General features: G+C 43.7%; 1 protein-coding gene across 2 annotated transcripts in view; it reads left to right on the top strand.

Annotated features, from left to right (window-relative positions):
- The window catches only part of SHISA7 (shisa family member 7), a 206,623-nt gene that overhangs the window by 164,949 nt on the left and 20,073 nt on the right, over window positions 1–21,601 (top strand). For both annotated transcript variants that reach the window (XM_088444489.1, XM_088444488.1), the window contains exon 4: window positions 9,801–9,860. In XM_088444489.1, the coding sequence (XP_088300615.1) occupies window positions 9,801–9,860 (60 nt within the window). The remainder of the gene's footprint in view (window positions 1–9,800; window positions 9,861–21,601) is intronic.

Here is a 21,601-nt window from a genome sequence, read left to right as displayed (position 1 = left end):
TTCCTGTAATGGTCTTCCACTATTCCCATCCTGAGATGGTAATTTATTATTTATTATTATTGTATTTATTACCAGTTATTTATATAGCGCACGCAGTGCTATACAGAGATTTGTAAGAAGGGTGGGTCAGGTGTGCTCTCTAGATCTGTGGGAAGGGGGTTGTGTGTGCATATTGTGTAGTGCTTATGTGGAAATAAGAGACGCACAAGAAGGTATGGGGCCAAACCGTTTAATGAGTAGGCACAGTGCTGCTCCGGAATGGTCCCAGGAGGGGTAAGGGGGTGTGAGGTGGTGGCAAGATGTGACTGGCTTGGGGGAAGGTTGGTGGACCCTTTCAGGGGGCTCCTTACTGTGCGGTTGTAGACCGGCACGTCTTCCCTGCTGGACCCATGGTCTGCAGTCTTAAGAGCCGTCAGATGGATGGTAGGAATCACTTTGGACGTTCCGCATGGTGAAGTATGCATGCAAATTACCTACTGGTTGGGTGCCTTGGGTGTGGCGTTGCTGATGGGGTAATAAGCACAGGGACGATGGCAGTCTTGTCCTGACTTGGACGAACAGTGCCGGTGCCATGTAGGCAATGCTGCGGTCTGCAACTACGCCTGGAGGGGGGCTATTAGGGTACCCCTTGCTGTTGGTGATGGTGTGATTCAGTCTGTGGGTGGTCGCTGGCGCTGCCTAGCGGGTGGCGATTCTTGGTGCCGAGATGTGGTCTGGAGGGCCAGCCCCTGCGAGCCACCGTGTGCTGGGTGGGATGGTCATTGATTGGTGTGGCCGACAGGGCCGGGGGATGGGAGAGCACCGGGGTCCAGGACAGGATGCCATTTTCTGAAGGTGCTAGCGGCTACCTGGACCGGCGGTTCTCCTGTGCAGCAAATTCAGAGGCGATGGAAGGGAGCAGTCGTGTGGTGTGCTACAGCTGTGGGAGCTCGCATCTGGCCGCGAGGGGGTGACTCCGGTCACAAGGTCGGTGGGGTGTGAACACAGGTGTGTTCTGTCTCCAATGTGTTTCAGCTCGTGGCCTTTTTCAAGGAGCTTTACAGAGAATATTTGGCCATTCACATCAGTCCCTGCCAAAGTGGAGCTTACAATCTAAATTCCCTACTACATGCTCACACACACACTAGGGTTAATTTTTTTGTTTTGTTTTGGAGCCAATTAACCTACCAGTATATTTTTGGAGTGTGGTAGGAAACCGGAATACCCTGAGTAAACTCACGCAAGCACAGGGAGAATATACAAACTCCACACAGTCAAGGCCATAGTGGGAACCGAACCCATAACCAATAAGAGGATTACGGCAGTATATGTAATGTTGTGATTCTTCTGAAATAGACTTTACTTTGCATTGGAAAGTTGGAGATACCTGACAATAACCTTTGTTGGCCGGAAGCTTCTTAAAGAGGGATAAACTCCATCTCTGGTGAAAACACCTCCTTTTGCTGGATGTGTGTTCTATATGGTTATATCGCTCTATTCTACTATTTCATAAACAGACCTGCAAAGTTTAAAAGACTACTACCTTCCCACAGGGGCGGATCTAGACTCTTGCTTTAGGAGGGTGGTGGTGTGTATATATATATATATATATATATACACATATATAGATATAAAATATATATATATATATATATATACCTTGACAAAGGTCCACAGAGGACCGAAACGTCGGATTTTATATTGAGCATTTGGGATTTATTTATATATATATATATATATATATATAAAATATACATAGTACAGTATATATGCAAACATATAAATATATATATATATATATATATTTATATGTGACTATGTGACTATCTATCTAACTATCTATGATGAAAGCACCCTTGTACTCCACAAGTCACTGAGATGCTTGCTCACCCGCTTGGGCCATCTATTTTTCCACAGTACCTCTTCCCACATATATCCCAGCAGCAACTTAGTACTTAACCCCTGTATAGCCGGCTGGACCAAGGGGGCGTGGCATAATAGCGGGAGGCGTGCCCCACCCAAATTTCGGAGATCTGAGTCGGATCCGAACCGGCTTGGGTTTTCCCGCCTGACACAGATTTCAAAACGAGGCAAAACGTCATCATCCAGCTGTTGGATTCTCGCGAGTTTTGGATTGCATAAATGTTCCCCGTGATTGCCGCCATTTTCATTCCGGCTGTGGAGAGGGAAGAGGGAGGGGGCTGTGAATGTGTTCGCTGTGCTGTTGCTGTGCATAGGGGCTGGCTACTGTTGTCACTCGGGGCTGGCTGCTTAATGTCCATAGGGGGCGGGGCTGGCTGTTGTCCATATAGGGGCTGGCTGTTGTCCTGTCCATAGGGGCTGGCTGGCTGGCTGGTGTCTATAGGGGCTGGCTGTTGTCCATATAGGGGGCTGGCTGTTGTCCTGTCCATAGGGGCTGTCTGGCTTATGACCATAGGGGCTGTCTGGCTGTTGTCCATGTAGGGGCTGGCTGGCTGTTGTCCAATCCATAGGGGCTGGCTGTTGTCCATAGGGGCTGGCTGGCTGTGCTGTCTAGGGAGTGCGCTGTCCATCAGGGGTGCTCTTCACCCCCAGTGCGAAAAAAATTAAAAAATAAAGTTTTTTTTTCTACGTGTGCACGTTAGCCACACTTATCAGCAACATTGGTGTGCAGGGGTGCTGCCTGTGTCATTTATCAAGTGGCTGCTGCCTCGTTCAGGGGTGCTCTCAGTGTGAAAAAAAAATATTTTTTTTTTCTGTATGTGGTTGTGTGCATTAGCCACAACTTGTCTGCGCTATAATTGCTTGGTGACACTGCTGTAAGACCGCAGTAAGTATGGAGGGCAGTCACATGACAGGATCCACATACCAGTTTTGTAGCTGCCGGCAGCAGTCATGATGATGATGCAAGGCCGTCATCATGAAGGCCGATGCACCAGGGCTTAAGTCAGGCCTTGCAAAAAAATCTACTTTTACCCTGTTAAAGAAAAAAAAATAATGCCATTCACTACACGTAATGGCAAGGAAAGGATAAGGCCTTGGCTTTTATTTATGACTGGTAGTTCTAGTTGTGATGATTTAAGCCATTCTGCTTGTAGAAGAGGTACAATTAAAATTGTCTCTGAAAATTCAACGACCCCGAGGAGAGTCCAAGTGTGTCCACGGTTGCCATGTGTGAGCCTGACCTTTCTAATACTGTACTTGAAGATGATCCTCCTTCCACCATTTGTGTGCCATCTGCAAATGTGAGGATGAGCAACACAAGTCAACATGCTGATGTAGAAATTGAGGATGCTTCTGTGGAATTGCACCAGTAGAATTAGGAGGATATTTACGTAGTTAGTGATAACAACAAGGATGTTGAGGATGTTGATGATGAGGATGTTTGTGTAAAAACTGTAAATCAGGCAACAGTTGTTACCCATGGTGGGAAAAATCCCATTGTTGCCATGCCTGGGCAAAGGGCCAAAAAATCCACTTCTCATGTGTAGAATCATTTCCACCCAAATCCAGACAACCTTTGCCAAGCCATTTGTAACCATTGCCATGTAACAGTAAGCAGAGATAAGGACCTTAACCATCTAGGAACCTCCTCCCTGTTAAATCACTTGCAGCGCATTCATCAAATTGGAAAGGTGATTTCAAATTCGAAACCTTTGGGGACAAAAAAATGAACAACAATCAGTCCAGTGTCACCTAGCTGCTCCCTTCTATATGGATCCAAGCGCCTGCAATATCCACCACCAACACCTACATCATCATCAACATCCTCATTCATGATTAGAAGTAGTCCTGCAACCAGTTTCATAAACATGACTTCCTCTCCTATCCGTGATTCCTCAGAAGGATCCTTGAGTGCTACGCCTGTTGCTGCTGCTGGGGGTGGATCTTCATCCCAGAAAGGGACCAAGAAGACTACTACTAGTAGTAATTTTTAAAAAACAATTGACTATTAAACAGTCCTTTGTTAGAGGAAGTAAGTATAACAGCTGTCACCCAGTTTCACAGCTGATCACTGATGCCATGACGGCTGTGCTAGTATTAGATGGTGAAATAATAGAAAATGAGGATGATAGTGTGAAGGAAGTGCAAAAGGAGGATGAGGGGGAAATTTGTGTCCTATCTGACGCCAATGAGGATGTTGATGATGAGGATGCTGTTTGCGTAAATCAGCCACCAGTGGCAGCAGCTCTTGCTCATGATAAAAAGAAAGCCAGAAAAGCCACGTCTTGGGTGTGGAATTATTTTAATCTAAATTCTGACAACAGTTGTGAAGGTATCTGTACCATTTGTAAAGCCAAAGTTAGCAGAGGAAGGGACGTTAACCATCTAGGCACCTCCTCTGTGTTACGTCATTTGCATTGAGTTCATGCAATTTGTTTAACAAAATTATAATGATTTGTAAATTAATTACAAGCAGTCCAGTGTCAGCTACCAGCAGTCTGGACCATAACATGCAATCTCCACCATCAACACCCTCATCATCAGCCTCCTCCTTAATAATTGAAGGTAATCCTTCCAAAAAATGTTTTGTGGGGGCCCAAACAAACCAAGGAGTTCAGCCACGAAAGTGTCAGTCCTAGTCACTAAAGTGCTTGGTTTGTTAAACTGTGCATGTCCTTTTTAATATCCCACATAAGAGTGGGTGGGAGGGACAATTCCATCTTGCACCTCTTTCCTTTACATTTGGCACAATTTGGGGTATTGCCGACTGACATTATTATAGTTTATTAAACTGCCATCCTGTCTGCCACTGCTGTGTGGCAATGTTTCATAGATGTCCTATATTTTTTTAAACTGCTGTGCGTTTGTGCCGCTGCTCTGTCGCTTACTTTAGCCAGCCAGCTCGCTGCAGCCTTTGGTCTGTATTGGTGAAAAATAGTGGCATTAGCAAACATTCCTATTAAACCACTCAGATATGTCTGGATAGTGATAAGGATCAAAGTGAGATGTCAAGGGCTATAGCACTATGTCATACAACACGCTGGAGAAGATACCAGGTCATATTTTCAAATACTTTGTTTATACCAGTCTGCAATTGTAATGGGAGAGTAAGAAGGTATGGCTCCCACTTAGAATAGCATCTCCGCACACCTTGTTCAATATCAGAAAGAGCATTATGTCTATCAAAATATATATGTTCTAATATCATTGATTTAAGTTCTTCAATGGAACGGGCTGTCCTCTTAATCCATTTTTGAAGTACAGTATAAGCTTTTTTTACTATCATGATTATAAAGATTAAGAGTGGTAAAATATGCCGTACACATGTCACGTCTTTCCATGCTTTGAAATGTGCAAATAACATTGGGATAGGTAAAAAGGGCAGGTCAATATCAAAAGTTTGATTAATAAAATTTAAAACCTTACGCCAGAATTTTTGATCTTATAACAAGATCAGAAAGCATAAATATAAGATGTATTGTCCATAGAACATTTCAGACAGTGACCAGTGGAGCCCGAAATCATGAATTTCCATTGATTCTGAGTAATAAATGCTCTATGTATTGAATTTCATATAATATTTGAGTACTGTGATTATCTGGGCCATTCATTATAAAGGTAACTCAGGAAATATCATAGATACTGTATCTCCTGCTTACCTTTCAGTCCCGATCTGGCCCGGTGTCCCCATACAATAGTATGGGGACCTAGATTCATCAAGCATCTGAAAATGCTAAATTATTGGAGCTTGACAGCGGGAACCTTCGTCATCTTCAGATGTCATTTGTTCCCACACCCCTGCTCCTTCCTATGGAAAGGAGGTCGGGAGTTGCAAATAGGGATCCAGTTGGATCTCTCTGCCCGTTTGGCTCCTTCTGTCGGACACAGGGTTATTGTGAGCATTGGTGAACCACAGTGCTAAGTTTCACCGTTAATAAAGTAGTGGTGATAAGAATCGCGCACAGACAGCTGATTCAGATCAGCTGTCTCTGTACTGGAGCAATATTGAATTGCTCGTGATTTTGTATCCACTGTTACTACTCACAGCGAGTTGGATACTTAATTATCAGTTGACCCCTATCTCTCTCTCTGTCCTCCGCTCTTATTCCATCTCTTTCTCCCTTCCCAAATCCTTTCACTCCCTCCCCTGGCTCTCTCATTCTCACACTCTTACTTCACTCTCCCTCTTTCCTGTCACTCTCTCCTAATTATTTGTTCTTAATAAAATGCTTGAGGATCTGCTTATTCAAATCGAGGTCCAATGTCTCTACGTTTTTGTGCAAATCTTGCACCTAAATGAAACGTTTGAAGATTACCCCTTCACATATTATGTTACATAAAGATCATAGATGAACTATTGCAATTTCGGGGATATAGCCATTCCTCTGGGAAACTGTACATGTTTAGTAATTGCGACAAAATGTCAGGGTTTTTTTATTGGTTGTTATCAAGCAACATGGCAGTAAGCACTGCCATCTAGTGGCCACTCAGAATTTTGACATTTTCAATTTGGTGATTTATAAAACATCTCTTCAGATAAAGAAATGCAAATCAGGGTAGGCAGCTGTTTTAAGCATTAACCTAACATTTATGAGACTTCAATTTACTAGTAAGCAGTGACATCACAAAGGTACCCAAACGATAAGAGAAGGCACTCTTTATGTCATACTTGCCTACTTTTGAAAAAGCATTTCAGGGAGATTGTGAAAGCAACACCAATGAGCACTGCGGGCAGGGCCGTAGCTAGGGTAGTGCGGCCGGTGCCATCGCACAGGGCACCACAGGTCAGGGGGCGCTGTTTGGCCCTATCAAATTTCTGTTTATTATCACTCTTGCTTGTAGCTTCCTCTTATGTCATCCCCAGCATCTCCTGGCCTCTCCTATCTCTTCTCTGGCCCTTCCACATGAAGCCATGGCCCTTTTTTGGATGTATTATGTCCCTTTGAAAAATGAGGGGGGCGCCAATGCTCTTTCTGGCACAGGGCACCAAAAAGTCTAGTTACGGCTCTGACGGCGGCACACGGGGCGTGTACTGCTACATCTGAGAGGTGTGTCATAAAATTTACCTACATCCAAATGGTAATGAGCCCCAAAGCAGTTAGTAATATCTATCTGTTGATGAAAACACACTGATATTTTTCAGAAAATGCATGTAGCCACAGGGATCATTGGGCCTGATTCATTACGGAATGCTATTGCGATCGCAGCTGTGATTACACATGCAGTTTTGCTGTGAAAATATACTAATGTTTGCAACTGCTCAGCCAGCATAGAGATGCCCACTAACGCTTTCTCCCATCCATAAGACCTCATAGTCCTTCGTATACATCGGTAACACTGAGTAACATTGGACCCTGACGCAGAATTACAGCAAGTCTGACCTGTCTCAGAAATTGTAAGTTTCGTCGCACGCAGTGAGTACTTAAGCTGCGAATGCCGTCGCAGTGGCTAATTTATGCACGCCCAGGAAACGGCGTTAAAATGGACAGGAACGCCTGCGTTTCTCCTACCACTCCCCGTCACCACCCCCAAACGCTGACGTCCCATCACTCACTCTGGCTTTGTATCTGCATATGTGATCGCAGTGCAATCGCAATACTGGCCTGCGCACTCACACTGCGGTGCATGTGCAGAATGCTACATTGGACGATCTGCGTATACAGTTGCAATTGTGATCCGTGATGAATCAGGTCCATTGTGCCTTAAATTATACTAATGATCCCATTAGAATCTTCAGGGAGTCAGGGAGATGATTGCTGCTATTTCTGTGAGTCTCCCTCACAATCAGGGAGAGTTGGCAAGTATGGTGTACTGTATGTTTATGTGCTTTTCTATCGGGGATAGGACTAATGTTTATGCTTTACCTTCAGCAATACTAAGCCTGCATTTGCCATTCCTTATCATGCAGCATAATTATTTTGTGCTTTCTTACATTGCCACTCTGTTATACATGTATTTTTGAATTTTTTGTTATGTATGGGTGACCTCGTATGCTGTGACTGTGTCATCCTGGATCATTCCCGTATTACTGAAACCATCTACTTTCTGGAGCTTCAGTTAAGCATCAGCGTATCTATAAAGGTTGCACGTGCCCCTGGGTCCAATGGGGCCACCACCACTCAACCTGCACCCATAAACTATTATCTTACCTCTACCAATGCGTCTGCTGCCAGTCCAGAATCACAGGGAAAATGGCACAGGCAACATGTTTCAGGAGATCTGCACATGTGCAGGTGATTCAGGCTTACTGCCAGAGGGCCTGATTCAGACCCTGTCGCAAGCGCTGAGCGCTCGCAACCGGGTCGATGGTGGCCCAGAGCGCATGCGCATGACGGAGCCGGCTCCATCGTACGCATGCGTGAGACCCGGATAGCGACAGGCAAGCCGTCGCTCCGGGTCTCGTACCAAAGGGGGCGTGCTGTCGATGTCGATGTGCTGTCCCCCGGCCCGCTTTTTGGTGGGCGGGCCAGGGGAGTGACTGCCCAAATGGAGGCGTTCCCATGTGAATGCCTCCGTTTGGGGCTGGCCCCACTGACATCACCAGTGATGTCAGTGGGAGAGATTTCTGTTAGAGCTGAAATCTCTCTGGGGCTTGCGGCAACGAGACCCTACCACAAGGGTCTCGTCGCAAGCCCGATGGTCGCGATGGTCTTGACCATCGCAACCATCTTCCTGGCCGCTCACTATAGCTGCAGGTGGTCACCCACAGCTATGCGAGCGGCCAGGAGGCCGCTCTAAAAAAAAAATAGCCCGGCCCTGATTCAGAGCGAGCACTCTGTCAGAGCGTCCAGTTCTGAATCAGGGCCAGAGACTGCACTCGGGTCTCTTCTTCATCCCTGCAAATAAACACCAATGTTTTTTTTGTTTTATCTTGTAAGCACATTTTTTATGGATTAATAAAGTGTCTTATATGTGGCAATGTATTAGGTGTGTGCACCTGTTATTTTTACTGTTTTTAAGGTAAATTAAGTTGGAAAAGATGTTCATAAACAATGTGTGATGAAGAATCTGTGAAGATTTTGGAGTAAAAGAAACGTCAGATAAGCCTATTACTTGTCATAAATGACATTAATATGTTATGGGCTCCACCAATCTCATATTGTAGGGATCTCTATAATCATGTCTCATAAACTCAGACAGGATTACAACAATGTATTGATTCAACAGTGTAACCAAGAAATGGTTTTACAGGTTTAAATAAAATGAGAACGAGACAGTAAATACATATGGTTTCATGAAATATCAGTAAGAAAAGAATAACTATGGTTTACTTAGTATAATAATGGACAGAGGACCTGACTCAGTATGGATCGCAACTGCGATTGCAATAGCGATTACGCATGCAGTCTCTCTGTTATAGTATGCTAATCCTCTGCGGCTGATATGCTGTTGCAGCAGAACATAAGGACAAGACTGCAAAACTATCGGTAACATTGAGTACAATCGGAGCCTCACGCACACTTGCACAAGCTCTGACCTTACTCAGGAATTGATAACCTCATTGCACGCAGTGGAAGCTGCATATGGCATGGCAGTGCCTAATTTATGCACGCTCCTGCAACGGCGTTCAAACGCACTGGCACGCCTGCATTTCGCCGACCACCCCTCGTCATCTCCCACAAATGGTACTTCCCGACAATCAGTCTGTGATGGGTCTGCGTAGTCTCTGCGATTGCAGTCCCGATCGCAGTTGCTGGTTCGCGCACTGCGATGCATACACATGCGCAGAATGCAATAATAGGCCAATTGCGTGCATAATCGCAGTTGTGATCCTTGCTGAATCAAACCCTGAATCTCATGCGAAGATGTTTTGCACATGAAACAGAAAAATGTTGTATTTGTCACACAGTACCATGTACATGAATAATGATTTTCTATCATTCTTATTTCTTTTTTAGATAATCTGCATCATAATTTTATCCTCACTGTTAATAGTCCAAAGCATTCAGCAACGCTAGGTAAGTTTTACTTGTGTCAGTAACTGTTTGAATAAAATATATCAATCCAAATGATTGTTTGTCTGGGACATGCCACAGCAATAAGTTTTTCATGGACATGGATAATGATATTTGCCTTCTTCTATGGCAATTAAACTCGTTTTTCTTTTGATATATTGGTGAATGTGGTGAGTGCTCCTTTTCTTGAAAATTATTGTTAACATACAGTGAAGAAGAGTCTACACTGGATGACTGTGGAAGCACCCCGGAATTTTATTCATAATGAACATGAGTGCAACTGCTGACAGATTGGATGATATATATTTATATATATATATATATATATATATATATATATATATATATATATATATATATATATAATATATATATATATATATATATATAGCCACATAAGTCCGCACTCACATCCTCTTTAGGCAATCAAATAGTGGGGTGCTTCCCAATGGAACTAGATAGGCCCAGATAGATACAGTCAATAATAAATGGGGCACTCACCAGAGCAAGTATCAGCAACAGATTCCTTTAATGCTTACATATCCATTAGTATGTCATGTAGACATTTAGGTCAAAAACTGACCTTTATCAAGACAAGCATCCAAAAAATCAACACATCACAGCTTCAGCATAGCTGCCTAAAGAACAGCTGAGGCTGTGATGTGTTGATTTTTGGATGCTTGCCTTGATAAAGGTCAGTTTTTGACCGAAACGTCGACATGACATACTAATGGATATGTAAGCATTAAAGGAATCTGATGCTGATACTTGCTCTGGTGAGTGCCCCATTTATTATTGACTATATATATATATATATATATATATATATATATATATATATATATATATATATATATATATATATATATATATAATGTGATAACTTGGGGGTAATTTAGCTTAGTAGATTGGTGCCAGTGGTCCACATATGGCATTTCAGTAAAAGTAAATGAAAAAGGTGCTTTACTGCCTCATAGAAATCAGCTAACAAAAATAGAATATAGCAAACAACCTAGCCCTGTCTTAGGGCACTAGCTCACTCTACAGAAGCAGCTAGTCTGCATGAAAGTCTCTCCCAGTCTCTGAGATTTGTGGTCCTTCCTGCTGCATACAGGACTGGACACTGGCCTCCTGGCCTGGTATAGCTTTCTTAGCTTGTTGGCTGCCGCCTCTCACAGGGACAGTGTCAGAGGTATAGGGATCTCCCTGCCTCCTTGCAGGTATGATCCTGACCACCTGGTCTGCTTCGCTCTCACTGCAGCCCCACCTGGACTGTCTCTGTCTGATTGTCCACCAGCAGCCTCACCTGGGCTCTGGTCATCTGGCAGCCCTTAGGCATCTTCCCACAATGCTTTTCTACTCTGTGTGGGCGGATCTCTCCTGCCCCACATAGAATCTGCTGCTCACCAGCATACATATATAGAGTATTTTGAAAAGAAGGCACACGAAGGGGCATTTAAAATAAAACTTATCTTACGGAAAATAAATTTTGGCCCAGGACATTACTTCAAAGTTAATGAGAGGTTTAGGAACTGAGGGCCTGATTCAGCAAGCAACGCAAAGGAGAGAACACAAGCACCCATCCGCTGCGAGAATATGCTAATCAATGCATATGCACGGAGACAGCACCACAAGATGCAGACGCCCAACGCTATATATTAGGCCGCCCAGCTCCCTTTACTCAAAGCCTGATGAGTACGCAAGTTAGCGTAAACATCGGTAACATCGAGAACCATCGACCACATTTGCATAATAGTGGTTGGCCAGACCTCGCGCAGGATCTTGGCAACTTCCTGTGTGCACGAAGTCTCATCACTGCGTCTGTCGCCGCACTGGCTTAATTATGGATGCCCATAAAATGGTGTCCCAATGCACAGGCACGCCTGCATTCGCCCGACCACCCCCATCACCACCCACAAACAGCACTTCCTGTCAAACAATATAGGAAGGGGTCTGCGTACACGCTGCGTGTAGTCTGCGTACGCTTACCCGATTGCACTGGCTAGGTTGCGCACACGCTGTGCGCTGCATGTGCATGCGCAGTACAAAAACATCGGCCAAGTGCGTGCGTTCTCTCCTTTGCATTCCTTGCTGAATCAGGCCCTGAGTTCCTGCATGTTCCTGCTTAAAAATGTAATTTAATTTATCTACTAACACTGTTTGGAGGAAATCAGTCTGTACCCCCTAAAAAGCCTAACTGATCCGGGGAATCAATATAGAAATGTATTATTAGCCATAATAAAAGTAATTGGGGATCTTATATTGAGTCAAAGGGCTGTTATATGCATAATTGCATAAGTGTGGAAAAATGATAAAAAGCAGTTAAATTGATGACATATATTCTGAATGCACCTGTCGCACAAGATCTAGAGTCATGAGATCATTGCAACAGCAGGCTATACACATAAGCCTCTCTAATAGTGAATGATATTGGATTACTTATTACAAATAGTTCCTTTCAGATTCTTCACAGTTGTTTATCGTCACTTATCTGTACCTGGAGTTAATAGTTTATCCCCTGTATTGATTTCATTTAAAAATCTATGATTAGATCATTGGGTACCAGAGTATTTCATTTGAGTAATCATCTAGCCTTCTCCTTGTTAATCCCTTATATAATACTTTTCCCACTCTGCAAATTGGCAAAAATGTAAGACACCTAGTTATGTCTGTTATGTCTGTTATTATAATAATGCGAAACCGCTTCTGAGATGCTGACTGATCCTGACCTCTAACTTTATAATGGTCCTTCCTGTATTTCATTCTACATGGAATATTGTAGGTGATATATTACATAAGTGGATTTATATCATTCATTGTTTGATTGTAAAATTCTTGTCGGTTACATTTTTAAACTACTCACAGATTATAGTACTGGTGCAACTGCAAACCAATGTCTTAAGGTGCGTACACACGGTCAGACACAGCGACGATCAGATAACGATAACGATCGTTATCTGATCGTTCTGCATGTGTTGGATGATCATTATCGAACATTCAACACATACATTAACCTATAACGACTCGTGATTAACGACCATGTATGCCGGTTTGCCAGGGCAACGGACAATGGTCGATAATGACCATTCGTTCCCGTGCATCGACCATCATTTGGTCGTTTGCAGGGGCATTAAAGTGAACGATTTGAAATCGTTCATTTTATCTAAACATGTGTACACAGCTTTGCAGTTGAAAAATTTCCCACAGTGCTAAATCCCAGCCTGTTTGGATGTATACCCAACCAAGCACTCTTCACTAATTAAGCTACATACACACGGTACGATCTGTACCACCAACGACTGGAAAGATATCTTTCAGTGAAGTCATCCTGCCACATCTCTGAACAGGCAAAGTTGACAATATCGTGCAAGTTGGCCTGCATGTACGGACGATCATAGATATCGTTTTCGTTAATCTGGGAATGCGCGGCGTTGGTCATTCACTGCATAAAAATAAATGATATGTAGAATATATCGTTGAACGATATCGTTATCGTTCATATCGTTCATAGATATCGTAACGTGTGTACGCACCATTAATCTAGCAGCAGTGGTTTTCAAACTTGGGGCCTGATTCAGCTTTGGAAATAGAGGGGTCTATTTACTAAGCAGTGTTAGCAGACAGAGTGAACAGTGATAAGAAAGTGATAAGGTGACAGCCAATGAGCTCAGAACTGTCATCTCACGGGCTGTGTTTGAAAAATGACGGTTGGGAGCTGATTGGCTGGCACCTTATCACTTTCTTATCACTTTTCACTCTGTCTCCTAACACTGCTTAGTAAATAGACCCCAGAGTGAGATATCTCACTCAACTGATCATCTTGGTGAAACCATGCTGCACTGCAGGTGGGGCAGATTAAAATGTTGAGAGAGATTTAGATTTGGGAGGGAGGTGTCAAAACTGACATCTAAATTGTAGAGTATTAATAAAGCTGCGCAGTATTTGTGGGCTACATTCAAAAGCAACCAGTATTTACCCCACATGCAAAAAAAAATTATGTATTTACACCCCTTGCATTGCAATATGGTTTGTCCAGGTTCACAGTTAAGTGCTATTTCTCACTCTATTCCCAAAGCTGAATCAGGCCCTTGGTCCTCAGCACACCACACAGTTTATATGTTTCAGGTCACCTGGCAGGTGCACAGGTGTATTCATTACTCACTGATACATTTTAAAAGATCCACAGGTGGAACTAATTATTTAACTTGTGATTATGTGAGGAGACCTGGAAAAAATGCACTCCCTTGGCAGGACAGATGTTCAAGATGAGCAGCGATCCGACCAGCCCAGCAGCGATCCGATGACAATTTATGCTGTACTGAAGGTCTGTTTTAGGAGGACAGACATATTTGAGTTAGTAATATTGCTGAAAACTGAACACAGTGGGTACTGTGCACTTTATCGTTCATGAGCAACTGGGGTACAGGAAAAAGTGTTCATGCTGGGTACCAAAGCAACTCACAGAAGTTCACAAAACGAATAGGATGGGAATGTCTCTTATGCACTTGACGCAGTACCATGAGGGAATGAGTTCCTGCAGCTTATAATTACAGGCGTGGGTGCATCATGTGACACCAAAGACGAAGCAAGCATCCATGACATGAAAACACGCATCGTCCCCACCTTCAAAGAAATTCAAAACAACTCCATTAGCAAAGTGTTAAGAACTCAGGGTTAATCACGCAAGATCAAGTTTAGTGTCAGCCTTGAGGGCTGAATTTCATTGACTAGTCGTGGTCAGAGGGATGAGGGAGTGATGCAGCCTTTGGACTGTGGAAGCAGCCTTGATGGCTGATTTGCCTTTACTAGTTGTGACCTGTGGGCCGAAGGTGAGACGCAGCCTTTGGGCTGTTGAAGCAGCCTTGACACTGCTGAGATGCTACCAATGCCCACGGGTTGACACTGGCGTCGGTGTGCCAGATTGTGCACCCCGGATGCTGAGATGCTACCAATGTTGCCGGGTTGACACTGGCATCGGTGCGCCGGATTGCACACCTGAGATGCTGAGATGTGACCAGTGTCGCCGGGTTGACACTAGCCGCCGGACATTGGCATGCGCCTGGGACGGAAGTGTATTCTGAACCACTGGGATGACACACGCGGCTGAGGGCAGAGATACATACTGTGCTGCTTAGATGACTCGAGCAGCACACAGCAGATGGAATGCAGACCGTTCCGCCTGGATGGAACAAACGGAAGTGAATTATACTCAAATTGGTCACAGGTACTCAACTGAACAAACAGGAGACTGGAACAACCGGAAGCACAAGTAACTCTATCACCGGCATGGAGTGAAGGGCTGGCTGTAATTTAATAGATACAAGGTCCAATCAGAGGAAGCCCTGCAAGCCTCCCTAATGACAGACCAGTGTGCACCTGGCCTGTGCACACAGACAAGACAATTAATGAGCAGCTGATACTGCACACAGGCAGACAGTTAATTACTGAACACGTGATGAGCACACAGACAAGATTAAATGCAGTGTCTCAATAGCAACTAAAATGATCTGCTAACAGCAGATCCTAACACAAAGAAGTTAATTTTGACCGAGTTTTGGGACCCCAAGTACATGCTTCTTGTTGATTTCCTCACCAAGGGAGATACTGTGAATGCTGACTGCTATTATGACACGTTGAACCAGTTGCGGAGGGCAATTCGCTGAAAACAACCTGAGTTGCTGCAAACAGGTGTCGTATTGCTGCACGATAACACCAGGCCACACTTGCCCGCCCATACACGTGATTTGTTGGCGCTACCATTGGGAGGTACTGGACCATCCTCCCTACAGCCCTGACCTGGCAACTTGTGATTTCCATCTCTTTGGACCATTGAAGAAGCGCCTGGTTGGAAAGTTATTCGCAACCGACATTGAAGTTCAGCAAGCCGTCATGTCCTGGCTTCAGGTGCTTGAACATTTATCCTATGCCAGGATAGATGTTGGAACAAATGCTTAGACAAGTATGTGAACCATGTGGAAAAATAATCGTTACCAAGGCCACACTACTGATTATTCATATATGTACGAGTTGAATACGTTTTCGCAATGAGAGGTCTTGTTACCTTATTTATTGAACCACCCTTGTATTTACACGTCTGAACTTTAGCTGAACACGTAAAATCTCTGTGAATTTGCAAAAATATTTGAGTCCAGGACACTATTACTAATACATTCTTAGTTACTGTTTAATCTATGTTACGCTTATTTAGTATCTCACCTCCCCCTTCAACTTCCCACTTAACATCCACCATCATATAAGGGATTATTGCATCAACATGTCCAAAACTCAGGGACTCATTTATCAAAGATCATTTGAGGTAAATTTACCTCAAATATTTAGTATCCCCCGAATGTATGATCCCTCCATTGCCGCCAGCAGCCGCCTCCCCCATAAGTTTCTATGGGGGATGCGATGCTGCCAAATGTATCAATATCGGGAATGCTTCGCATTCCCTATATTGACCCCAGCAGCTAACGCCATCTGCAGATAGCATTAGCCGCTGTGTCCGATGGGCACTTACCGCATTTGAGACGGCGGAGGGATCTTCCAGATCCCTCCGCTGGCAATGGGCGCCGCTCATGTGCAGTCCGCAGTCGCCCAGAATGCGCTCCAGCCACATTGCAGGGATGGGCTCTTTTCGGAGCCCGTCTCCGTGCATGTGCCGGGTCATACATTCGGCCGGTATGATCGCATTTTGCAATGCGATCATGGGCGATACTGCATGCCCTGATCGCATTGCAAAATGCAATCCTTAATAAATGGGCCCCTCAGTATTGATAGAGAGAGAAAGAGAGAGAGAGAGAGAGAGAGAGAGAGAGAGAGAGATATTAAATTGTCTTTCCTAGAGATAGTTGAATATTAACATTTAATTATTAATGCTATTATATGAATTCCAAATATTAGATTAGTTCATTCAATATTTTTTCTTTAAAACAAAGTTATTTTCCCTAATGATTCTGGATTAAGATAGGTGTCAGTACTACGACACCTATCTTAAGTCCCATTTCGGGCTTTCCCCATTGGGATTTAGACTGGCGGCATCCCGGCTGCCGGTCTGCTAACTACATCCCCTCAGCATCACCCTAAGGGGTCAATTATATTAAGAGCGAGTTTGCGAAAGCCAGTTTGTTTCATGAAACACGCAGACATCACATGAATGCGCGCATCCGAGATTCATTTAGAAATGTCAATTTGTGGTAGTCGTGGATGCCAGCACTAGAATTCCAACATCAGTTAAAATCCCGGCTCTGGCATCCCGAAAGTATAGGAGTTAGGGGGAGGGTTAGACACTAAAGGTGGAGGGTTAGGATTAGGTTGTGGGGGAGGGAGGCTAGGTTTACGCACTATGGGGGAGGGTTAGGTGTAGGCTGTGGAGGGGGAGGGTTAGGGGTATGGGAAGGAGAGTATACTTACCTCCTTTCAGGATTGTGACCCCTGTCGGGGGGCTGCTGGCACTCAGATTCCTGTATCCAACCCTAATCTTTCAGTGTTTTTATACAAGTTTGTAAAAAGACGGAATAAACACTTTTACCTCTCATTTGCAAGTTCAAAAACCCCTCTCCCATAAATCCAAATCCAAATACCTATCCCACATCATTTACACCTCCACATACCTATCCCACATCATTTACACCTCCACATACCTGTCCCACATCATTTACACCTCCACATACCTATCCCCCATCATTTACACCTTCACATGCCTGTCCCACATAATTTACACCTCCACATACCTATCTCACATCACTTACACCTCCACATACCTGTCCCATATCATTTACACCTCCACATACCTGTCCCACATCATTTACACATCCACATACCTATCCCAGATCATTTACACCTCCACATATCTATCCCACATCATTTACACCTCACATACCTGCACCACATCACTTACACCTCCACATACCTGTCCCACATCATTTACACATCCACATACCTATCCCACTTCATTTATACCTCCACATACCTATCCCACATAATTTACACCTTCACGTATCTATCCCACATCATTTACACCTCCACATACCTGTCCTACATCATTTACACCTCCACATACCTGTTCCACATCATTTACACCTCCACATACCTGTCCCACATCATTTACACGTACACATACCTATCCCAGATCATTTACACCTCCACATATCCCACATCTTTTACACCTCACATTCCTGTACCACATAATTTACACCTCTGCATACCTGTCCCAAGTCATTTACACCTCCACATACCTGTCCCACATAATTTACACCTTCACGTACCTGTACCACATAATTTACACCTCTGCATACCAGTCCCAAATCATTTACACCTCCACATACCTGTCCCACATAATTTACACCTCCACATACCTGTTCCACATCATTTACACCTTCACATACCTGTTCCACATCATTTACACCTCCACATACCTGTCCTACATCATTTACACCTCCACATACCTGTTCCACATCATTTACACCTCCACATACCTGTCCCACATCATTTACACGTACACATACCTATCCCAGATCATTTACACCTCCACATATCCCACATCTTTTACACCTCACATTCCTGTCCCACATCACTTACACCTCCACATACCTGTCCCATATCATTTACACCTCCACATACCTGTCCCACATCATTTACACATCCACATACCTATCCCAGATCATTTACACCTCCACATATCTATCCCACATCATTTACACCTCACATACCTGTACCACATAATTTACACCTCTGCATACCTGTCCCAAGTCATTTACACCTCCACATACCTGTCCCACATAATTTACACCTCCACATACCTGTTCCACATCATTTACACCTTCACATACCTGTTCCACATCATTTACACCTCCACATACCTGTTCCACATAATTTACACCTCCACATACCTGTCCTACATCATTTACACCTCCACATACCTGTTCCACATCATTTACACCTCCACATACCTGTCCCACATCATTTACACGTACACATACCTATCCCAGATCATTTACACCTCCACATATCCCACATCTTTTACACCTCACATACCTGTCCCACATCACTTACACCTCCACATACCTGTCCCATATCATTTACACCTCCACATACCTGTCCCACATCATTTACACATCCACATACCTATCCCAGATCATTTACACCTCCACATATCTATCCCACATCATTTACACCTCACATACCTGCACCACATCACTTACACCTCCACATACCTGTCCCACATCATTTACACATCCACATACCTATCCCACTTCATTTATACCTCCACATACCTATCCCACATAATTTACACCTTCACGTACCTGTACCACATCATTTACACCTCCACATACCTGTCCCACATCATTTATACCTCCACATACCTATCCCACATAATTTACACCTTCACGTACCTGTACCACATCATTTACACCTCTGCATACCTGTCCCAAGTTATTTACACCTGCGCATACCTGTCCCACATAATTTACACCTCCACATACCTGTCCCACATCATTTACACCTCTGCATACCTGTCCCACATCATTTACACCTCTGCATACCTGTCTCACATCATTTACACCTCTGCATACCTGTTCCACATCATTTACACCTCTGCATACCTGTTCAACATAATTTACACATCTACATACCTGACCCACATCATTTAAACCTCCACATACCTGTCTCAATAATATACACCTCCCTATAACTGTCCCACATAATTTACACCTCCGCATACCTGTCCCAAATCATTTACACCTCCATATACAGTCCCACATAATTTACACCTCTATATACCAGTTCCACATCACTTACACCTCCGCATACCTGTCCCACATAATTTACACTTCCACATACAGTCCCACATCATTTACACCTCTGCATACCTGTCCCACATCATTTACACCTCTGCATACCTGTTCAACATAATTTACACATCTACATACCTGACCCACATCATTTACACCTCCACATACCTGTCTCAAATAATATACACCTCCCTATAACTGTCCCACATCATTTACACCTCCACATACAGTCCCACATCATTTACACCTCTATATACCAGTTCCACATTATTTACACCTCCGCATACCTGTCCCACATAATTTACACCTCCACATACAGTCCCACATCATTTACACCTCTGCATACCTTTCCCACATCATTTAACCCATTATGGAGCTTTTTAGAGAAATTCGCCTGAAAACTGACATGTCTTTATTGGAAAAATCATGCTATATAAATCTCTCCAAGTGTGTGATTATTCATTGGGAGGGGTGAACCAGAGGTTCTGCACTGTGTCCCGACATTTGTACTTTAAACTACAGGTCCTCCCTACCTTTTCTCCTGCTCAGGGGATTGCACACAAACAAACGCAAATTTCCTATGAAAAATTAATGTGAGTTTGGAATTGAATGTAACTACAATTTTTGGTGCAAGTTCACCGTGAGAATAACTCGCAGGAGCCATGTCACACCTAATTAAATTGAACCTAAGTACGAGGGTGGTAAGGATGGCGGAGTTGGCAGAATCATTGTCAAACATTGAGGTGTGTAGTGTGATCAGACTTCTGCGTCTAAAGGCACATCAGCAACTAAAATTTATCGCCAACTTGTACGGTCAAAGTGTACGGTGATAACATAATGTCACGGAAACAGGTTTGTGATTGGTGCACTGCATTTATTAATAGCCAGACAGACGTTCAAGATGAGCAGCGATCCGACCGGCCCAGCACGGCCACCACAGAGGACACTCTGTGCTGCACTGAAGGTCTGTTTCAGGAGGACAGACCTATTTGAGTTAGTAATATTGCTGAAAACTGAACTGAACAATGGGTACTGTGCACATTATCATTCATAAGCAACTGGGGTATAGGAAAAAGTGTTCATGCTGGTAACCGAAGCAACTCACAGAAGTTCACAAAACTAATAGGATGGGAATGTCTCTTATACACTTGACGCGGTACCATGAGGATGGAATGAGTTCCTGCAGCTTATAATTACAGGCGTCGGTGCATCATGTGACACCGGAGACGAAGCAAGCATCCATGACATGAAAACACGCATCGTCCCCACCTTCAAGGAAATTCAATACTCCATTAGCAAAGAAGTTCATTGCGACTGAGTTTTGGGACCCTAAGGACGTGCTTCTTGTTGATTTCCTCACCAAGGGAGATACTGTGAATGCTGACCGCTATTATAACACATGTTATGACGTAATTAAACCTTGGTACAATCCTGCCTATACCTTCTAAATCCTGCCTATACCTTCTAGAATTGTCGCTATTTGCGTACACAGTCATACAGTAAATAAATGCCTTCAGACTTTGAAATGTGTTTCCAACGCACAAAGGTTATTATTCAACATAAAAACAGTAGGTTACATGCTATGATCTAAAGACAATTTAGTGCAAAGAAATCATACAGACCCAAGGTACAGTTATACATGCACACGCGCACTGGGACCAGTTACCGGCATAAACAAGAAACCTCCATCAACAGCATCAGCAAGAAGACTCCAGATTGGGGTCTGAACGCACATATCTACCCTTACAGGGATAAGCAATACAATAGGCAAGTTTGGCATAATTCCATTGGTTCTCCGTCACGGTGCTTCTGTTACAGGACATTTAACAGGTCGATTCAAATGGACACAGGGAAACCTCCGACAGCCTTTTGTCTCCTTTTTCCCCCTGCATGCAAATCTAAGCTGCTAACATTACAAAGTACATTTTAGTATTTTAACTCTCTGCAGTC

Source organism: Taudactylus pleione, unplaced genomic scaffold (genome assembly GCF_031769625.1).
Source record: "Taudactylus pleione unplaced genomic scaffold, aTauple2 ptg000366l, whole genome shotgun sequence".
Taxonomy (NCBI): Eukaryota; Metazoa; Chordata; class Amphibia; order Anura; family Myobatrachidae; genus Taudactylus; species Taudactylus pleione.
The sequence above is the reverse complement of the archived record's forward strand: the minus strand, read 5'-3'. Positions and strand labels throughout refer to the sequence as shown.